A 22,729-nucleotide genomic window follows, 5' to 3' on the forward strand; every position below is an offset into this window, starting at 1 on the left:
TAACAGTTGTCAAATAGGACAGTAGGTACCAACCTGACTTCTGCACAGTACAACTGATGATCCCAACCCCATTAAGAAGGCAAGAAATTCCACAAATGAACCCTGACAAGGCACACCTGTGAAGGAAAAAACCATTTGTCAACAAAGCAAAGTGTGGCTACTTTCAGCAATCTAAAATATAAAACATATTTAGGGCTGTTTATCAATGTTTTCTTTGCTACATAATTCCATATATCTTGCTTAATAATATTTGATGTATCTACAATATAGAAAGTAGTAAAACAAAAGAAAAATGAGAAGGTGTGTCCAAACCTTTGACTGGTAGTGTATGTCATTTGGACCAACCACCTTTGCACTCTTCATTCTCTTCATAGCTGCCCTCACTTCCTTTCTAATCAGCACTTTCTGATTCACAAACCGTGTTCCACCCACCTTCCCCTCTCTTACATTTTCTACACCCATCAGTTCCTCAAAAGTATTTCTTCCGTCTTGTCAACACCCTGACTTGACTCATTAGCACATTTCCAACTATCCTTAATCACCCCGACCTGCTGCTCATCCATTCCAGCTCGATCTCTGTCTAGCCAATTGACAAGTTATTTTCACCTTCTTTTATTGTCGAGACTCACATATAATGCACTCTAAAGATTTTTTCTTGCTGTACACTTAGCTTCCCAGTTCTTCTTTGCACTTTGTTCATTTCCCACTTTTTTTTGGTCTTTTTTTTTTTAGACTCTTCCTTCAAATGCTTTCCCGTATGTCTTTAATTCACCACCAACTTTCCCTTTCTAATTTCCTGTCAAGAGGATACACCACCTACCTTGTTGGTACTTTCCCTCACTACTTCAGCTGGAAAACATTTTCACTCTTTAACACCAGGAATAGCAGCATTTGGGGGGTTTTTTTGTTTTTGTTTGTTTTTTTTAGGAAAAACTGAATATATCATACAGTGGATCTATTTAGGGCACTTGTCTTGTTCTACATTTTGTCATTTTACAGCCTTACACTAAAAAAAAAAAGGATTACATTCATTTTTCACATCACAATACCCCATATTTACAAAATGAGAAAAATTAATGTATTCATTTTGGAATAAGGCTGTAACAATGCAAAAAGCAGAACAAGTGAAGTGCTGTGAACACTTCTCAGATGTGTTGTATTTTAAACTGTCCAGCCCTTCGAGCCCTGCAGTGAGCCGGATTGGATCCCTTGGTGAGTCTTGTCTGGTCCTCGGACCAAATGTTTGGCATCTCAGAGATAAAATGTTACATTTCAAATTTGAGACAATAGTGTAAAAAAGTAAATAAGGGTAGCTTCTAATATTAAGCTAAGTTTAAAGGGGAGAAAGAAAAATAGAATAGAATGCCTTTTATTGTCACTATACACATGTGCAATGACATGCAGACAAAACAAACAAACCCTTCAGTCTACAGGCTGGATCAGGTATCTCTGAAAATCCCATGAGTAACAGTTATAATAGTAATCTAAGCCAAGCAGTCATTTTCTGCTTGGCTTAGAAGACCTGAAGGCTTCAGAGATCATCTGTGTCTGTCTAAAAGTTACATCATTTCCTTCCGAGAACTCTTCCAAGCGCTGGCTTATTTCTGGGGGCTTGGACAACAATTTCCTGGCAATCCGATTGAGAAATTCCCTGCACGTGGGGAAGGAGACACCTTAGTCTATATATGGTCAGCAGACCGGAGCCCTTCCTGCGCCTGTGAAACTTTCCCCAGCCATTTAACATAACGCATTCACGTGCTGTCGGAAATTAGCATTTCACACGTTGGTCGTTTCACAATCCGGACCTTAAAAGTGTGAAGGTAACATGTCGGAGATGTTAGCATAAAAACACGGATTTACTGCGTGACGTGAAGCTTCACAACAATGTGCGTGTGTGAGAGATAAATCGACTACACTTTGTAAGCACGTGTGGGGAGTGAAACTAACATGCTGCACGTGAAAGCAGCACGTCCTCCAGCTTTGCATGGCAACGGGTCAGTTTAAAATAAAGAGAAACCGAAAGAGAAAGAGAACCGCAGCATCATGTTGCATCATCTGTTGCCAAACCTGCTGAACTCATAAGTCATCAGATAAACCGACTGAGCTCCTCATTCAGCGCCACACAGTCACCAAGCAACACATCAGATGTTAGTCTGTAGCACGGCAACAGGTCCCAGCATTACCTGCTCTGTAACCTGCACTCCTGCTCTGTCCTGATATCCCGATAATCGCGTATGAATGGATACGGCTTCCCGTGCTGCACTCATGATCCAGGACAGGTGAAAGCCTCGTGCTGCCGCAGACGACCAGCCGACAGGTGAGCCAGTCTGCTGCAGGACCGTGGGTCAAGATGTCCCCGTTATTCATGGACTCCGGGTCCGAGTCCACCAGCCCCGGCAGTACTGCAGGATCGGTGAGTTCCTCTTTCTCCTCTCTTGACTCGATCATCAAATCCTCTATTTAAGTCATGCTATGGACCTTTTCACGCTGTTGATGCTAAGGGTAACCTTATGTGATGTAAAATTCACACAGATACTGGGTATAATAATGGGCTACAATAGGATAACGTTTAAAGAAACACCCATTCACTGTTTGTACTGAGTCATATCCTCTTTTGATTAATGAACCTCTGGCTTTTTTCCTTTTCCCGCTGTAAATAAAAATGATATATTATTAAAGCTAAAGTTATAATTATTATCATTATTGTATAGTAATATACAATAATATATATAGATATATATATAGTATTAATTATTAGTCATGCTAATCATCATCCACTGCCTCTAAAACCAATCAAAACCCACTATTTATCATCTCAGATACACTTTAAGACCTCCAAACAGATCTGTTTTTATAATATATAAAGTGATTTATTTAAATTTCATTTAAATTATTAGTGCCTTAATTATTATTATTGTTGTTAGTTTTTAAACTGAGTATTGATCTTCCACCTCTGGTGTCCTGAACCCTCAGTTCATGTCCGGCTCAGGTTATTTACTGCAGTTATCATGTGTGTGTGTGCAAAGTATACACAGATTATATATACCGCCTGTAGAACAGTCAGCAACAGCTGTGCTGAGAGAAAACTGAACTCATGAAATGAATGGAAGGTGTATTCTAAAAAAGACCTGAATTATTGCGTGCAATAAAACCTTCCTTGTTATTCGTCATATGGTTTGTCAGCCCTCGTCTTTGCTTCACATCACGCGCTGCATCAAAGCAGTTCACGTATTATTGACCTGCCTTATTTTGAAGGTCCAGACGCACTGTCTCATGTGATTGGCAATTCACACCCTTTAAAAAGGAGAAAGCCAAAGCCAAAATAGAAGTGCATACTTGAACGCCCACTGTGTCACTGTGCGGTCTAATTAACCCCAGATATTTCTCCTTAATTCTGTCGTTGTTTTGGCAGGAGAGAGAAAGAGGGGGACAACAGATGGGATCCAGAGGGACAAAAAGACGGGAGAAGAACAGGGATGCGGCGAGGAAGAGCCGCAAAAAACAGACAGAGAGAGCAGATGAACTTCATGAGGTCTGACTCCTTTCCCCCTCTGCTTCCTTCCATTGTCATCCTCCGAGTCTGTCACTTTCTGTCTCCTTTTCACACACAGCCTGTGTGACGAGCAGTGTGTGTGTGTGTGTGCACGCGCGTGCGTATTGTGTAATCTGGCAGCATGCTTGCAGGCGTTTCTTGTAAATAGCCTGCTTTAGGAGAAGGACTTTCACTCCCTCTGCTTTGCCCTCCCTACCAGCCCTCCCTTTCCTGTCTGCCATACACACACACACAAACGCACTATCACTCTCACACACACACACACACACAGACACAGACACGTTTGTTTTCAATCTGTACTTGCCTGTCTTTTTTTTCCCTGGGTGGGGGGGGAAATTCCACAGGTCAGGGTACACATCCACACACACGGCACACACAGGGCACACACAGACACGCTTCCCAGAGCACTCAGTCAGATTTCCAAAGTATCTTTGATGGCCGCGTGCTTACACAGAAGCCTAACAGTGAACAGCCCTGAAAACTGTTTTAACATCATACCTGCATTACAGTTATGAAAACTATTAGAAGAGTTATTTTAAAAATGTGGTGTTCAAGATTTCTTACTGAGATTTGAAACCCATCCATTGAAGCAGAAAGTATTCAGGTGGCGGTGTTCTCTAAAATACTGAAATAATGTTAGTTACTAGTTACATGAAGAGCTAAATGGAACTAAGTTATAGTGCATCGTCATATGCTGGTGATTTTGAAAAGCAGTGACGATATATGACAACATATCAGTTGTACACACAGGTAATCTGTTGATGTGCATCTTTAAGCGCGGTGGGAATGCCGTATCTTGGCTCGCTTCCTGTGTTGCGTTCACTTCACTGGTCGCCTACTTTGGTTGTTTGTGATAGGTAATAGGTTCCTCTTATCTTATCTTTCTAAACTTTGCACTTCTGTATTCCAGCGACATTACTTGTCTCATGGTTTTAAAATTTCTCCCGTCACATGAGATCCGCAGTTTCGTTTGATACATCTGATAATTCTGTTATTAGTATACTCTGCTATTATATACAAATATATATATTTGTACAATTTTCTAGCCTGGTGAGATTTTCATGAGAAAATCTTCTCATTTTCATGAGAATGAGCCTAAGCCATAGAGTCCTATTTACAAATGTGTACAAATTCTATATCAAAGCTTCCCAACAGGTTTCTGTGCAGTAAAAAGCATTTGTTCTCCTGTCATGTCACTAATCTGATTCGTCCATCAGTTCACGCTCATAAAATGTGTTTAATTACTCTCATTCTGACAAAGAGAAAACAAAACCAACTGTTTGCCGTGCTGCACGCAACCTCGTGCTCTTTTACCACCACTAAGCTCTATTTTCCTTTTACATTACATCCTACCTGTTGTAACCTGCTCAATATGTCTGTGTGTACCAAATTTATGAATGGGCGTGAATGTGTGCGTGTGTCTTTTTGTGTCGGGAGCTCGCACTTTCGCTTTCCCTCTTTCCTTCTCTTTCAGTTCTGCTGTGTGTGTGTGTGCTTCACTTGAAGTTCTGGGAAGTGTCGTTGCCACAAGCCACTCGAACCTGTTAAAAACTCAAAGTTGTGTCAGCAGCTTATAATTCAATGGGACTGAGACCGTGACTCACAACTGCATAGCACAGCTCTGACTCTTCTGACCTTAAGAAAAATAAAGCAGATACATCTTTTTTTTTTTTTTTAACTGAAGTACAGTTTTCAGGGCAACTGTCAAGTTTACACTTTAGTATTAAAAGGAGACGAATGGTAGCTGTGCTGAAGTGACGGCTCATTAGAGTAGATTTGAATGGGTCACAGTTCAAAATAATCCTTATTTAAATCTTAAACTGGTGCGCTGGTGTAGCCGCTGATTTCACCCACTCCTTTAAAAGCTCTTCTTTTATGTAGAGGTTAAAGTGGGATTTGGCAGCTGTGGGAACCTCACTGCTGGGTGAAAATAGTCACTTAGAGACAAGCGGCATGTTAATTTTTGAACTCAACAGTAGATTTTGTGTGCGTGTGCACAGAACTGCTAACTAACCAGTGTAACTTGCACCACAATGACTAGTATTTTCATGCAACCTTCACAATTTCACAATATATGATTAAAAAACAGTATGCTTAACAATAAATCATGTGTAGATTCAAGTACAAGTAAGATATGCATTTCCCTTGCTGAAAGGTTCTTAACTTTGAAAACAGTTTCTCATCTTCTTGTCCTGTTCTCTGTTCACACATTTCTCCCTCTTTGAGAGTGTTGTAAGTTGATCTCTTTTTTTCTTCTTTTCTTAGGAGCTAACTTTTCTTGGGAACTTTTCTTAGAACTACATTTTTTTGGAAACTAAGCAGATATCTCCATGCCATCAGCTGAAAGCAAATCATTAGTCATTATGCATTAGTCAAATCTGCCAAGCACATTTAACTACTCTGTACTTTACAGAATGAGCCGGAATGCTGCTCCGGATTGTTCCGGCCTACTTTAAGCGTTGTCTTAAGGCGACATTTCGTGGCTTTCGTCAGTGTTATCTCCCTGTGTTTGCTTTGGTTAGTCGGAGATGGCCTGTAGTTTTTATGGAAGACGTTGAGTTGTCTGTGGCAATGCCTCGCTAAGCAGTAGTGAAAGAAGTGTGACCTCAGCTAAAAACAGAGAACCTTTGCCTTCATCGTCAAAAAGTTGTGCCTTTTAACGTGTGTTGGTTTCAGCGATAAGGTTCAACTTTTACTTTGAAGATCTTTGTTCTTGTTTGCGTCTTGTTTACTAAACACTGTTTCGAGTTTCTCGGCCGGCTGGTGGTTAGCTAGCGAGTGTTTGCAGGAGTTGGTGCCTTCCATGCAAACTACCGGCGACTCTGCTAGCAACCAAAGCCAAAGCGGTGGTCGTGGAATATACATTTATTTTCCCCCTATAGTGACCGGGGGTTACCGAGGGTCATCAGCTGATCTCTAGGCCTAACTTACTGAGGTCTGATTTAGCTTTCTTCTTATTGTCTGCTCTTTGCGACTCGAAGGTTTGAGCAGCAGGTGATGGGACTTCAGCCACAGCCTGACCGAGATGACTATATTAGCCATATCCCCGGCAGTTCCAAGAGTAGAAAAAAACAGTCAAAAAGAGTGAATTTTATTGTTAAAGACTGAGTTCATTCGTTTTATGTATTTGAAACTATGGCCACCATTGTAACAGTATGTATATATGACCACTAAAAGAAGGAAGAGCATCTCGAAAGTGCTTTAAGTTTACCGCTAAATGTAAAGAAAACCGTTGCAGATGCTCCAAAAAGGCACGTTTATTTCGAAAGCTTTTTGCCACATTTCAATTCTAAATTTCCCTAATTAGACCCACGCATTAGTCTGCACTTATCAGCAAGGAATCACCTTTTGTTCTCTCTACACCGCCTACCCACTCGTTTCATGCTGATCTTGCAGTGCTGTCACTTAGGAGCAATATTTCAGTTCTCCTTTGGGGTTCTGGCGTTGGCCACACTTCATCCGCTTTATGCCTCTTGTGCTTTCTATTGCTGCACACTCTCAGAGCCTTAAAGGAGAGCGTCATTAAGATTGTTTCGCTGTGTCGTTTTATTACTGCGCAGCACAGGCTTGGTGTGATATTATGTGGGTGGCATGTGATTGTGTTCATTGTTTGTCTTTTGATGTATGTCTGTAATAAGTTTTTATAGCTGGTGAGCACCTCGATTAGGGATAATAAAGATATACCTGACTTTGCTTCTTTACTATTGAGCCCTCCGCTTTGTCTTTCCCCCCCCAACCCCTTATTTAATCGCTTCCTTTTCCCCTTTGCCCTCTGTCTCCTCAGGAACTCCAGAATCTGGAGCGCTCAAACTCGGCTCTTCAAAAGGACATCGCTGCATTGAAAAAAGAGCTGCACTTCTACACGACGTCGCTGGAGCGTCACAAACCTTACTGCCGCCTCCCCTCCAGCCTTGCGGGTTCTTCTTCCGCTGACTGTCAGACAAGCTCCAACCATCACGGAATCGCTGAGGCCTCGGACTCCAACGTGGCTGCTTCCTCTCCACTCTCCTTCTCTCTGACCTCCATGACCTCCAGCCTGGGACTTCAGAGCGTTGACTGCGTCGAAAGGAACCACGTCTCTCCTCCAGCTACTACAACATTAGCCTCCTCTGCTCATTCTTCACCTAAGCTCTTCAATTCCTCCTCCTCCTCCTCTTCCTCCAGCCCAGTGACAATTCCCTATTCTGCATCTTTTACCACATACACAGCTCCGCACTCTTTATTTAGCAAAGAACCTATAATGACCTCAAGCACAACAAATGGTATACCCATCTGTGACGGTCTTTTTTCAAACCCCGTTCCCTCCGGTGTCCTCTCCACAGCCACGCAGCCCACGCTGGAGCAAGACACCCTCTGTGAAATTGATTACACAGCGGACGGATTTTTTAAGGAGAAAACATCTTTTCTAAATGCTACAGCTGACGCTACACCCCCTTATTCCCATTTAGAGGCTGGAAGCGCGGGTGTAGTAGCACCGGGTTGCATGCCCCAGCTGCCTCCATGTCGGTTTAGTGGAAACCAAAGCAGTTCAATTCCACCGTCTACTTTTTTACCATCACCTCTTCAAAATCCTCTTCCTCCTTCTTTTTTAGCATCAGCAGCTTCAGGTTTGGAGCCATCACCCGTGCCTTCTTTTTCCTCAAAGCAGAGTTATGATCAAGACAATACATCAAACAGTGTGTCTCTGCTCTCCCTGCTCACTGTCCCTGGTCCACTCGATATATCTCAAGCTACCTCCAGCAGCTTCGACAGGGCTCCGTCTGAACCTCCGCCATTGGCGCCACAACCAGGGGTTCCCTCAAAGGATCTTGATCTTTGTGATTTGTACGACTGGCTCATAAGTGGGAATAATAACCAGTAGATCTACAGAAAAGTCATTTTAATTCATGTGTTATGAGGAGATGACCTCTGGATTCAAGCTAGTAACAAACTAAAGACTGAATGTCTTCTGTCATATTTCATATTCATACCAGATGCTACTTATTTATTGAGCTTTCTGTTACGAAAATGCAGCGATTTCATGATTGATCTTCCATTTGGTTTGGTTACAGAAAAATTGTCAATCTGAACCCTGCAGTCTCCAGAATGCAACCGGTAGCTGACTAGATTCTCATGTATTTGTACCTCCAGCATCACAGGTTATCTCATCCTCTCTGAGACTAAAGTAATCTTTATGTCTGCGCTTATTAGTGAGTAGCATAAAAATGCCTCCCAAACTTTGAGGGTCTGGAGCAGAAATCTCTCATTTCAAGCCAAAATCCAGTCATCCTAGCTGAGAGTCGAGGATTTTGAAATGCAAACAAACGCAATAAATTCCAGTGTCTAAAAAGACATTTTTCCACCGTCAGTAATCAGTTTGCAGGCGCCGCTCTTTCCTAAATCAGGAAAAGAAGACATAGTAAAACTGAGTCAACATGGTGAAACTTGTAACTTTTAATTTTAGATTGGGTGGAGTGGTCCTCTCACTTCCTTGCAACTTCATGGAAAGGTTACCAGAACAAATTTCCTTCTAAGCTGCAGCACAAACGCAGGGCAGTGCCAAAGTTAATCACAGATCCTTACTCACTTTCTTCTTCTTTTCTTTTGTGCACCTTAACCTTAATTGAAGACACACATTCTCAGCACATATTCTGCTACTGCTGCTAACTTATATTTAAATCTTAAAGTGAAATCAGCCTCTTTCATGAAATCGGTGCGGCTACTATGAAGTCCCGGTGGGATCGCTGGCCTTCTAAATTCCCTGTGATCCACTGCGAAGGGCTGGTTTATTACAAGGTTGCATTAGAATGTAGTGATCCCAACTATCGGAGCTAATAATGGAGCTAACTCTCTAACAGTGTAGCTCAAAGTCTTGTACAGAAACGTTTTAGTGGTTTTTTTTGTCACGCACTCTTATGACTTGCTTATACAAGCATGACTTCCATGTAGAAGCACACTATGAGATTAAATAACCTCTTATATATAACCGTTGACTGGTTAACCCTTCAAAGCCTGAACTGTGAAACGATTACCTACAAATTCAAACTTTAGTGAAAATGGAGTGTTTATTGAACATTTTAACGACATTTAAACAAAAAAAAATAATTAACTATTAATTTGCATCCTGCACTTTTTTTTGCAATTTATTCCTCATAAATGAATCGGAATGAAAATATCTCACTGATGATGTAGATGTCAGGATGATGTAAACCCACGAAAACTGTATCAGCTGTACTTGGCTTTAAAGAGTTGAAGATGGACCTGCAGCTGTTGTTGCTTAAGTTATTCATTTTATGTTTATTCATAGAGCCCAAAAGGATAATTACAGCTGACGTAGAAATAAAAATAGTTTCTGGATGTCACGGGGTGGGTGATGGGGGGTGCACACAAGTATGCTGTGCATGGAGTAATGGTGTTTACCCATTTTCAGGTGGATTGGGAGCAATAATTACCCTGTAATTTTAATTCATTTGTAATTTAAAAAATCTTTCTATAAATCAGATGCTATATCAGATGCAGCTCTTGCTTTCCATAAAAAAATATAAAATTGTTGGTCCAAACTGCCAATTTAACACAATTTATGTTTTAGTACATTTTTGTGCTCATTTCAAGTGATTTGACCCTGTGAACCAGGAGGCGGATTAATGTCTTTTAAAGGAACTGCTGCTGAAACAAGTGTTTTTTCCAAGTGATCCTTTTAATTTTTTTTTAAATTTTATATATTTTATATTCACCCTGTATGGTATACCTGTATATTTGTGCATATGGCGGCTGTCGGGCTTTGTATTATTTGTATTTATCATGGATCAAATAATATATTGAACAAGGAAACTAATAATAAAAATTATATTAAAATGGGTTTTATGCTTTTAAAAAAATGCTGTCCTGATTGAGGTTTTTAAAAAAAATTTTTTTATAATACAGTAAAATTTTCAAGCAGTTCAGCTCACTCATTCATATGTTGTGTAACCCTGAGGGCTGAGAAACCTTAAACCTTAAACTACAGCAGTGGCATCTGGACCTTCAACTGATCCATTTGTTCACTGAAGCCTCGACAGAAATAGTCTCAGTGGAAATGTGGCTGTGAAGAAGTTATTCATAATGAAGGGAAAATGGAGAAAGGGCTGTGGTATGTCAAATTACACAAGAACTGGATTGAAAATCAGTAACAGCCATTGCAAACACACTGCCAAGATGATGAAAAAGCAGAAAAATACAAGTCACTACCAGTCATGGATTGGTTTCCTCAGAGCACGGACCCCATTGTTGTTGAAGCAGGGTGGTCACAGCAGGCCGGCTTGATGGAACTTAAACCAAAGGCAGCCAACATCCAAAGAAGAGCTTTGAATGTCCTTCAAGAAGCCTGGAGAGCTTTTCTGAAGACTACTTGAAATAATGTCAAGAAAGCTGCCTAACAGAGTTCAGGCTGTGACTTTCAATAACTGTACAAATTCTATTTTTGGCATTTATATCCTCATATGTTTGCAAACCTTTCAGTAAACCAGTGCATCTATTCCTATTTTTCTGTCAAAGCATAACAGAATAAGGAGTTACTTTTGCACAGCACTCTATAGTATTAACACTGCATAACCAGACAACCTGGTCTTGGTCACTGTTGCTAAAATAAACATGGTCTCTGCTGTAGTAATGTTTTCCCTGATGTTTTAGAGGACTGCTGTTGGTGCTGTCAGACTACTCATAACATAATGGTGATGAATGCTGGTTGGAGGGGCCCCAACAGACTCCACAATGTCCACTGTGCACAGCTAACAACTGCAGACTGCTCTAATAAAAAGCTCCAAAATGCTGTTGATAGAATATTGGTTAACCAGCAAGTCTCTAACAGCACCACAGCCTCCCTGATAGCAAATGTAAAGCAGAGCATCAATGCTGCCCTGACCCACACTGTAAACTCTGTGTGCGTGTGCGTGTGTCTTTGTCCCGGAAGATGACTGGGTGAACTCACCTGATACACCACATAGGGGACAGGGGTGTAATGTAAAGTAAAGGACGCATGCGCAGTTACAGCACTGACTGCACTGTAGTCTCTATGAGATAAAATAGGCTTGTGTGTGTTTATGGGGAGAAAATCAGTGTGTGTGTGTGACTTTGAGAAACAGATGAAAGGCGCGGATAAATGCGCCTTTAAATGCACGTGCATGTGTGCGTACGCGAGAGAGTGAGCGGGAGCAAGTGGCTGAGCGGACTGAAGAACAATGGATGGGACTTGATCCTCAAAGCCAGCTTCACCTCAAATAGGAGGAGAGCAAAATGGGGGAAAAGGGAGGGGGAGGAATGGGGGGAGGCGGTGAGCGTCAAAGCGGTGCACTGATGGAGGATAGGAGGGGATATTTCTTTACTGGATGAAACAGCAGTGAGAAAGCCAAAGGTGGTGCGGCAAGAGCAGGAACGCCGATGAAACACCTGCTTATAATCGACCGGCTTTAAAAAGCCAGGGACGGCCACGCGTAAATAAAGGCAAATAAATAAATAACTCCATCCTATAGCGTCATCCGCAGTGAGGAGGCTCACTCCTCTCTCTCCTTGCACCACCTCAAGGCTGAGGAACCTGCGTCAAGACGCGGAGAGTGAGACGAGGCAGCATCTGCTCCGCGCTTTCAAAATAAAACCTTTATTTTTATTTATTTTTTTGCTGGCTGAGCCTGTACTCTGCAGTGAAAATTCAGATCCATCATAGCTGACTGCCTTAATGCTTAGTGCATGTACATGAAAAGAAGTTAAACATGTTTGATTTTCTCTGTTAACCATGAGAGTATCTGTGTAGAACAGAACGAGTAAGAAGTTCTTTCTGTGCATCCATTATACTTATAAAGAAAGAATTCCTGAGCTCAGTTTTTATTTATTACATCTTGCTGTCTAGACTGAACTAGAGAAATCAAAAAGAGCCTTTCAACCTTGCTTTAACTCTACAGTTGCCAAAGTAACCACTGATCAAGGCTTATTGACAAAAGTTTGACATCCATGCTGATCCTGAGGTGCTGACTTAAGGGGGTTGCTGTATTAAAATCTATTTAGATCTCTGAAGTTCGCTTTTTTGCAGCTACACAGAAGTCTTTAGGCTCCACCAGTAACCCTCACAGCCTAAAACAGCTTTCAGGTCTGAAAAGTTAAGCCACAATTACTCTCACAATTACTCCTCTGGTTGTAAAGCAGAAGTACAGTTGTTTAGAATTATCTGGGACTTCAGTAAAAACCTTCCTGATGAGTTCATGGTGAAGGCCACTTTCCAGTCTTATTTATTATAGCGTGATGTTCATTTTATAATTTATGGTCACAGTTAAGGCCTTTAGACAAGGTTTGTGCAAATATATCGTTCATCAAAAGGATTTTTCGGATTCACCTATCATTAATACAGCCGTTCACACTGATCGCGTAATTTTGCTGGATGAATTTGCGGCATTTACTTTTTGAACCAAGCTGGATTTTCCAGATCCAGATAAATAGATTTGATCAATCAGATCACTGCATTTGGCATCAAATGCACTTTTAGTTCTTGTAGCATGTACGACATACACAACTATATAGAAATAGCAAAATAATACTATTGAATGCTGCAGAGGCTTAAAGCACCTTAACGGCGAGCATTAATAAAAGTGACTGTGTTATGAGGTTGTGGCGCTGGTGTACTGGCCTTAATGGCCATTATACCCAGCTTTACGAGGATAAAGCGGGTTATTCTTTATTCTTTTGTGATTTTCAAGTAGCTGCTGTATCCACTTCTCTCTCATCATATAGAATAGGAAACGTCACTGACAAAAAGTGACGTCGGTTTGGCTACTATCATCTTTTATGTACAGTCTATGAAAAGGGGCTTGATTTCCGCAATCCACACACACGCTTGCACAGGTAGCCTATTTTATTTTGAAAGTCAGGGAGCTTCATTTCCTGTATGTTCCCGACTCATCGCGTGCATGTTGACGCAGCTCGCTGAGTCGCTGTAGGACAACCGGATAACGGGAACGGAGAAGGGGGTACAGGAGCAAAAAACAAAAAACAAAAAAAACGCGTCAGTGTGTCAGACGCAGACGGTGTTGCTATTGTATAACACAGGCCTTCAGCTTTTCCTCTCCCGGCTGCCCCTGCGCGGAGGAGCGGCCTCTTTTTTCTTTCATTTACCTTTTTTTCCCCCTGTCCTCTGACCGCGGAGGGAGACGCCGAGCGGAGCGGAGCTGCGGGGCTCGCCGTTACATCGGAGGACCTGCACATGTCGGTGCGGTGAGGGACCGCTTGTTTCCCCGCCCTGATACGGTTGAAGGAAGGCAGCAGGAGGAGGAGGAGGCTGAGTGGACTATAACATCTTTAGCCTTCAAGGAAATCAAAGGAAAAAAAGAAATATCAGGTTTTAACGGTTTAAAGAAGGACCCATTGTAGAGAGAGAGCGGGGGGGAAACGAGGCAGAAGGACAACAGTGATGCCGCAGCTGAAGTGGGCCCAGATTGATGCTTTCATGATATCATCATTCACCGCCAGGACCGAGCACTGATTTTTATTGATAAAAATAATAGAGGAGAAGAAGAAGCTGCAAAGTGGCACGGAGGGCGTTTGTTTGCGTCTGATCCGGATAAACAGGAGGTGCTTTTTGTCTTTATGTTTTTTTAAGCCTATCAGGAGCTCAGCTGCATGATATCATACAGCAAATAAACATCCAAATCCAGGCTGATGACTTAGGCGGTGTGTGACGCCAATACAGCAGCAGCAGCAGAGGCGTGTGTGTGTCTGTGTGTGTGTGTGTGTGTGTGAGGAGGAGACGCGCCTGTCTGAGCATCATCTGGTAGCTGTTCCAGGCTACTCCTGCACGGCGATGATACACAAGCGATTCTTTTCATCTGTGTGTGAAAAGCTGAAGCTTCGAGGATGATGATGACGATGATGAAGATACCATTTCCAGTCCGGCTCTGATAGAGACAACGAGGCGCGCAGCACGGGACTGGACCCCTAGAAAATCTCGCTCTCTCTCTCCCGTCCTCACCTCTCCTCCGCCTCTGCACCTTTCTCCCCCCCCCTCCATACTTTCTATCTCTCACCCCTCTCCTCCTCCCTCCTCCCTCCTCCTCCTCCACCACCACCACCCCTGGAGCCTCTTTTTTTTTTATTCTGATCAGTTGATAATCCATCTGTGATTCAGATAGCCACCCACTCCCCCCTCCACCCTCATCCTCTGCTTTATTCAACCTTACATCCTCTTAATAAACATTCCCCCTGTTACACACTCACTCGCAAAAGCATCCACACCACCTCCACCTCCAGCCATCATGGAGACGACCAAGCTGCCTCCGTCCAGCCCGTCCTCGCCGACCACCAGCTTCTCGGTGCCGTCCGCGGAGAAGGTGGATGGCTTCCCGCGAAGGTCCATGCGCAGGGCCCGGCAGAGGAGGTCCCACAGCTCCTCTCAGTTCCGCTACCAGAGCTCCCAGGTGGAGCTCACCCCGCTGCCCCTGCTCAAAGGTGAGGCTCTGATTTCCCCAAAGCAGCCACAGATCAATGTGAGAAACAACAGCTGGAACATGTGACACTGAGAAAGCTGTGACAGTAAAAGGTCACAGTCAACTAAGTGTTTGCCTTCTTTGCTCACCCACACTACTAAAACACAACACACACACTGATCCACTGACTGGTTTCCACTTAAACATGCTCTCCTCTCAGTCCTTGTCAGGTCTGACAGGCAGAGGTGACGGTGGTGGATTTGGTTTATTTAACAGATCTGCTGCCTGTCTTCTTTTGGATATGTAAAAGGCCTGTTGTTGTTGTTGTTGTTATTCTAATTCTTCTTCTCTGTGCTGGGACAAACAGTCCATTTCATTAGCAGTTAATAGATTAACATGTGTCATGCATATTTCCCCCCTCCTGTCAAATGTCAGAAACAAGTGAAAAAATGACCCTCTCAATATTTCACAGCCAAATAATAACAGAATCAGTTTAAGGTCCTTTTAAAGCAGCAGTGAATTTTTACAGTGGAGGAGCAGAAGTAGTCAGTGCATTGAATCATCGTTGCATTTCTGGCCTTTAGGTGGTTTTGAGATGTGACTGTTTCTCAGTCAGGTGACAGTGAAGTGTCTGTTTTTTTGTTTCAGTCGAGCTCTCATCAGACCGTATGCTTCCTTTTGAGCTTTTTTATAATTTGTCTTTTGTTTTCTTGAAGATGAATTGCTTGCATGGAGTCACTTCATTTGCATTGACCACTTTCACCCACACTAAGCAAACCCATCCAACATGTGCTTGTCTTCTTGATTGGCTGATAGTGGGGTGGGGCGGGGGGATGAGAGAAGAGTCTCTCCATCATGAGGCCTCTCCCCTTCACGGTCACTGTCGGTAAGACTGCCTCGGTGAACGAACCTCGGGTTGTGAAATCTGTGAAACGCCAAAGATGTTGACATTCAGGCTGGTGCAGCATCCACCATGAAGGCAGGCAGAGCTGCGCTATTTGCAGGTCTGTCGTTGCCATAGCTGTAATCCCAGAGCTGCAGTTACTACACAGAGGCCAATTTGATCTGTGCAGGCGTGTTGTGGCCTTTCAGATTCAAGCCCCGGGGATGCAAAAGCACCACCCTGCATATCCTGTAGATTCTACCTGCCTGCGTGAAGCCTCCTGGTCAAGCCACTAGGCATGGACTGCTTTACGAGTGCAACAATATTTGGGCTGGCTAAATGTTCAAAGATTGTTTCTGTTTATCTTTTATAATGAAGATTTGTTTCTTAGCCTAGCCTGGATTTGGTGCATCCCAACATCATACTGTGGAAAACCTGTGATTGGAATACCTGAATGAATGTGCAGTGGACTGTAAAGTAAAACAAAGAAAGTAAAGTGAAGTAAATGCATGGATTCATGGATGATAGAATTTTCTGAATCCAGCTGTCAGCTCTGAGCTTTTGCTGATTGGATGTCTTTGGTTTGTGGATGCTTGGTTTGGTTCTTGCACAGTAACGGGCGTGAAAGGAGTTCACTGACATTATGGCTTTTCTATAAACGTGCTGCAGCATTGATTTCATGCACAGGTTCTTTAACAGCAGATATTTTCTTGCTAGGCTTTGTGTTTAGGCAGCGAGTACACGTTAGAGCTGGCCAGATCAATAAATTTGTACTTTGCTTCACTCAGTCAACAAACCCCATCGCTTCATGTTCCGTCCTTTCTATATACGTTCTTGCTCTTCTCTGGCTTCGTGACTTGTCTCCTGTCTCTCTCGCTTGCGTGTACAGTACAAAAGCAGGTTGCATGTGCTCGTGTGTCCTTCTGACCCTTCTTTATAAGGTTACTCCCCCTTTCACGTAGCCTGCAATCTCTTCCCATTAACCCTCTGAAAAGAAGACCTCTGTGCTTTCAGAGGCGGCGTGAGGTGTGCGCGCCTGCGTTTTAACTTCTTCTGAAGCACGTGAGCGAGGGGTGTGTGCAGCAAGGTGATGAAAGGTTTTTACCGCATCAGTACAGCGCCTTTGGTTGAGGTGGGTCTCTGCACATGTTCTGTAGAAGTCCCAGCTACTGCACATCTGCTGCTGCACTGTTTCTGGACCCCCTTGAGGAACTGATAGTAAGACGCTGTAGCAGGAGAAGCGTCTGGTGTGGGGAAGTCTCTAACGGGCAGTATGTAGGCCAAGTGTAGACAGACTTGTGGGTGTTTTTCCCTCCAGGGAGTCACATTCTCTTTGTTAATTTGAACTCCTCCTCCTGCTTCTTGCACTCGAAGCTCTGAGCAAAGCTTCATCTCATTCTTGTGATATGACAGAAATGAAAACGGAAGAGTTGACATTTAACAGCGAACTAGAATACGTCATAAAAATACACGTTTTTAGCAGTGTTTAAGCTGAGCAACAGTCAACTACTCTGGCGCACACAGAAAGCCCCCAGGTTGGATTCAAACCTAGGACCTTCTTGCTGTGGGGCAACAGCGCTAACCTCCCCACCACTGTGCTGCCTCTGTGGTTGCTTCTGTGTTAGTTTTGTAACAGTCTATTTGTCCAGGGTGTCCTTCACCTCTCGCCCTGTGGCATCTGGGATAGGCTCAAGCACCCCCACAACCCTGATTAGGATAAGTAGAATGGATGGATGGCTTAGAGCAGAAATATTGAGAACCAAGGACTTTTTTAAAACATGTGTTTGATCTTGCTTCAAAACAACTTATTTGGAACCGTATATTTTCACTAAAAGCTCTCAGTGGCTTAAAGCCAACTCTCTTGTTAGTGGTATTCAAAAGGCATTGCAGTGAAAAGTGAGTCACTAAATGTAAAATAGCAAACGAAAAGGGAGGTTTGGGGAAACGTGGATGAAAAACGACATTTTCAACCGAGTTCAGAGATTATGAATGACTGGACAGCAGGAATGATCTAACAGCGTGTCTTTTTCAGGTCAGAAGACTTAAACAGGCGAGTCCTCTGGTCTCTTCAGATCCACGATCTGTAGTATCATCGTGTAAAGTTCCTCAAGCTGTTAGCTGATCTCTGAGAGGTTCATTTCCTCACTGACCATATTAATGGTCCCTTTTAGCACGGAATCCATTCATAGCTTCCATCTTTGCGATCTGAGTAGCCTGCGAAATATATCTGTCTTAAAAATATCTTTTTTTGTGGGTCAGACAAAGAAAAAGTTCAGTCCAGAATCAGTGCAGATCTCTAAGAACAGCAAGTGTAGCGAGGTGGACAGTTAATGTCTGGAAGTTGAGGTGTATTTGGACATTTATTGAGTCACGTGGGATGGAGGGAAATGATTATCACAGTTATTTTGATCAATATCAATCACTAAATATAGTGCAAAAATGTTTTTACTGCACTGTCATGTAAACTGTTTTCACAGTTTACATAACTGTTTGCTGCGACATTCCTGTTAATGTATAAATCTTTGCAGCAGAATAAATTTGCTTCTCTTTATTTATCTAAATTCAGAGCATCTCATTGAAGAAAAATATAAAATATAAATTGTACCAAAGCTTAATACAAAATTAAATCAACAGAGCTGGTCCACTTTAACACTGTGCTGCAGTCCTGTGAGTTTATCTTTGCAGACCAATGTGTGTTTGTGCATCTCCTAGAAGCAAAATACATTCGTGGTGCCTGCATGATAAATGTAAATAAAATAAACTTGAAACTTGTGTATGCCTTTCCACTTCTCCTGTGATCTTTTGCAAGCAGCGCAGGTTTGCAGAAAAAAGGCGAAAACATCTTTTTTGTCCAGTGTCTTGACCATTTTGCTGAAGTCTTCGTTAGTTACTGTTTATTGGTCACGTATTGTGCCATATCTTGCAAACTGGGATGCGATTGCTTGACTGACTTTAGTTCAGACTTCATCTTTGTGAGTTGGGTTGACACGCCAACATGCTGTGCAGCCTCCTTTTCCTGGACGTGTGAGTTCGTGTCGGATGCTGCGCCGTTTCTCTTTGGCCTCGTGCACTGGTCGTGCTGCAGATTGTGGCGTGTTTTCAGACGGCTGACTAACTTGTGTTTCTTTGCAGTGCAGCCACGTGGCGCCCTTATGATTTCTTCTTGGTTAACGTCTCTTGCCCTAAATCTGAATTATTTCCAAACAACAGATGACGATCTGCTTCAAGGGACAAGCTCTTCGCCTTCTGCTGTGCCACAAATTTGAATTTTGTGTCAGTGCTGTGTTATCTGTTGCATATCACGGAGGTCAAGCGCGCTCAGGGAACTCCACACTGTGCGGTCCAGGGAACAGCTGTGATTGGCACATGCAGGCACAGTATCAGGCGCCGATTTAGGGAGCGCTTGATTTGCCTTTGCTTTGCGTTATATTGGCAGAGCATGCAGTTTTAGTATTGCTCAGTGAGTTTTATTTAATTTAACGAACGAAAATTGTGATTGAGGTTAAAGCTCGACTGTCCAGCCCTAGTTGGAGGTGGGTTGCAAAGCAGCTTGCCATTTTGAAGCAGTTCTAGACCTGCTGAAGCAGTTTATATAACATACACTTTATGAGTTACGTTATTAGATGTGTAGACGGGTATCAGCTAATCTGAGCTTGCTGGATTTTAAAAAATGCCGGCAATGGACCATAATTAGCACCCCATATTGATGCTGTAATCAGTCATATTAAAGTTTATGTCATATCTGTGGCGAATTTCACAGATATGACATAAACACATGTGTAAAACAGATTGGTTAAACTTTAGCGTAAGCAAGCAACTACCTTGCTAGTGTGTTGTTGAACAAGGTATTGAATTGTGATCGAGATTCAGGGCTAGTGATTTGACGTCCAAGTGTTTCTTGAATTACAAGATGAAGGAGTGTTATTAATATTATTCTTCAGATAGTTAGAGACATTAAAGAATACTATGAAGGTTTTTTTGCATTAAAGATGAATAATGTGAGATAAACACATGAGACTTGTGAAACTCCAGTAAACAGGGAACTGATCTGGAACGCTGAACTGGCTAATAAAAGAGTAGCAGGCACAGCCAAGAAAGTCAATTAATCCACAGATGAAGGGTGAAGGATACTGGGTCCCTATAATCCTTTTTTACAGTGTATTCATAGTTGGCCTGCAGCATGCGTGTGCGCACGTACACTCACACACAAACATAGGCATTTCACTGCTCTCTGGGCGCTGTGTTTTAGGACTGGTTCTTCAAAGCGGCTGCCTCGTTCTGCAGAGGACATTTGGTCTAAATACAAATAGAAACGCCTTTTTAAAACGTGAAATTTATGATTTGTTAAATACTTTACTAGTAAAAGACTCTTTTTTAAAAAAGATCCAGAAATACTTTTTTAAGAACAGCTGACACAACCTCACATTTCTGTTCCAGTTTCCTAGAAGAATTTCATGACATCGTGAGATTAAAGATCGCCTTTATTGCAATGAGCACGTGCTCTTGTTTTGAGTGGTTCTGCTTCATTGTAATCTAAATTCTCCTGTTAAAACTGAGCTTTAACAGCAAAGTTTTAAAATAGATGTCAATAATTAGCTTTCACAAATGAGATCAGGTTCAATTTCAGCAAAAGCAGGTGATTATAAAGTCAGAGAAGCAGCACATACAGATACAGAGCCAACAGACCGGCATCAGCGATGTTTTAGACACAGTGAAAGCATTGCCTTCCTTTCCACTCTCTCCACACTTTCATCATTGCATTAAAAAATTATAAAACACTTGAGGATGGTGTCCAGTAAAGATGCTGGGAGTTAATGGTTTTGGAACGTAGCCAAGTGGATCTAACTGTCCGCGGTCCTCTCCTCCCTGTTTCCATTTGTAAAATACCCGAATCAGTCTGAAAGTGAGCAACACATGGTAACTCTTTACCTGCCAAACCACCCATCCATCCATTAGTGGATGAGCAATCCAAATCCTAAAGAAGTCATTTTGCAGGAAACCAAGTAACTAAAATGAGTGAAAAATATAGATTAATTGACTGGTAAGAAAGTAAGAACTGATCAAATTAATCACCATTAAAGGTTAAACATTGTCCATGTAGATATTTGAGCTCTTTGAAGCTCTTATAGCACACTCTTTAATAACCGAAACTTTTTTAAATGCTGATAACATGTTCGTGACTTTCTGCTGTGCAGAGCACATAGACTATAACAATGGATAGTCACCGTAACGTCACCCTCTGGGTTAGTAAAATCCAATATGAAGCTTCAAGAAAAGTATTTTTCCGGTTCCATCTCAGTGTTTTGAAACCGGACATGATGAGCGAGGGTGGATCATGTCCGCCAGAGGAAGTCGGCCTTTGCTAGGCATTAGAAAGAATGGAGGTTTAAAGCACTTAACTCAATGGCAGAATATTGCACACACATACAGTCAGGTTAGTTTGCCATGTAGGGGTGGCGGGGGATTGATATGTAGCGTGGTATCGTAATATTTTGTGTGGGGATATTGTACTAATGCATAGACGCCGAATACCAATATTTTATTAGATACATTCGATTTTATGTGTCATGTCTATGGTGCTAACACCGTAGACTCCATGATTTATGGATTCAGGTTCATTTACAATGACTGAATGGTAGATACCAGCTCTCTGGCACAGCCTACATACAGTGTTACATTCATTTTATAAATCTGTGCTGTGTTGCCAGGCTTTTATTTGTCTCACTTTCCACCTTTCTTGTATAAAACTTCCTGTCACATAGTGAGAGTGGTGCTGCTGTCTGACAGGACTATAGTGCTGGCTAGGGGCATCTAAGAACAACAGTTAATTGCTGTTGCACATAAATAAATATGGATAATTAGCTTAACCTATTAGTATTTCTGGTGCCAACAAGAGGGGGCAAAAATATTTAATCGTCTAATTAATTGCACATATCCCTAAAGGGATTCACCAGTCAGATCCAGAGTTTTGGCATTTTTTTCTTTACATATTATAGAAGAATTTGATTGCAGAATTATTGGCTGGGGGTGCTCATTGTCCCGGTTTTAGTCCTCCATTTGTTCAGGTGCACTACAGTTGCCTGCCTAAATAGAGAACAGGCTGTTAGCGCAATGCTCCTTCACAGTTGCGATGCTCTCCCCTGGGGCCACAGACACCAGCACAGCTCCTCGGTCACGGGTCTTGTGCCGCTGCTGGCAGGCCAACGAGACTAAGGTCGCATTCCTGTTCGACATCTAGTCAGCAGACACGCAAACTTGTGATTAAGATTTGTGGCCTTTTCCCACACCAAAGAGAATTTGCACATATGTGATTCAGGATGATTTTTGAGATTACCGAGCCAGCTGTCACCATAGATTAAAACAGGAACCTGCAACTGCTGTGAGCAGGCCTGACATCCACTGACCTTGACATCCACTCAGTCTCTGTTCCCTCTGCAGCTAACTTTCACACTTTTCTTCCTGTTGCACTTAATATAGTACAGTATACTGGAAGCCTGTGCTTCCACTGTGCTTACGTTCTTGTCTGATTTACAGTAATTCATGTAGGTCATGTACAATCCGCACAGCCTCTTTCTCAAACAGACTGAATTGACATGAAGAACAAAACACACCATGAGCAATAACATCAAAGCAGAGTTGCCATTGTTAAAGTCTAAATTGTGGTTTTACTATGCAGCAGATCAACAATCATGTTCTGAGCTGCCCGAAAAATGTTCCCAAGGTCTGAGTGTGTGTGACTGTATGTGCATCTGCGGGGAGATCATGGGATGCTTTTCTATCTTGAGATCTTGGAGAACATTGTTGGTGCCAGCAGCTACCTCAGCAGGAGCTCAAAGAGAAAACACACAAAGCAGACTTTCTGCTCAGCCC

General features: G+C 42.4%; 2 protein-coding genes across 3 annotated transcripts in view; both read left to right on the plus strand.

Annotated features, from left to right (window-relative positions):
* Positions 1–196: 196 nt before the first annotated feature.
* On the plus strand, positions 197–10,391 carry batf2 (basic leucine zipper ATF-like transcription factor 2). Of its 2 annotated transcripts, XM_005468063.4 has the most exons (3): positions 205–2,413; positions 3,413–3,532; positions 7,338–10,391. In XM_005468063.4, exons 1-3 carry the CDS (start codon positions 2,351–2,353, stop codon positions 8,412–8,414), a joined length of 1,260 nt encoding a protein of 419 aa, XP_005468120.1. In that variant the 5' UTR covers positions 205–2,350; the 3' UTR covers positions 8,415–10,391. The 2 variants fall into 2 exon arrangements, with proteins under 2 accessions (XP_019203659.1, XP_005468120.1); XM_019348114.2 differs by lacking the exon at positions 3,413–3,532 and having other exon boundaries at positions 197–2,413.
* A 3,059-nt stretch (positions 10,392–13,450) lies between these two features.
* ppp2r5b (protein phosphatase 2, regulatory subunit B', beta) overlaps positions 13,451–22,729 on the plus strand; it is a 50,164-nt gene continuing 40,885 nt past the window's right edge. The window contains exon 1 of the mRNA XM_003452401.5: positions 13,451–14,998. Within this exon, the coding sequence (XP_003452449.1) occupies positions 14,806–14,998 (193 nt within the window). The 5' untranslated portion in view covers positions 13,451–14,805. The remainder of the gene's footprint in view (positions 14,999–22,729) is intronic.

Source organism: Oreochromis niloticus, linkage group LG3 (assembly GCF_001858045.2).
Source record: "Oreochromis niloticus isolate F11D_XX linkage group LG3, O_niloticus_UMD_NMBU, whole genome shotgun sequence".
NCBI classification, from domain to species: domain Eukaryota; kingdom Metazoa; phylum Chordata; class Actinopteri; order Cichliformes; family Cichlidae; genus Oreochromis; species Oreochromis niloticus.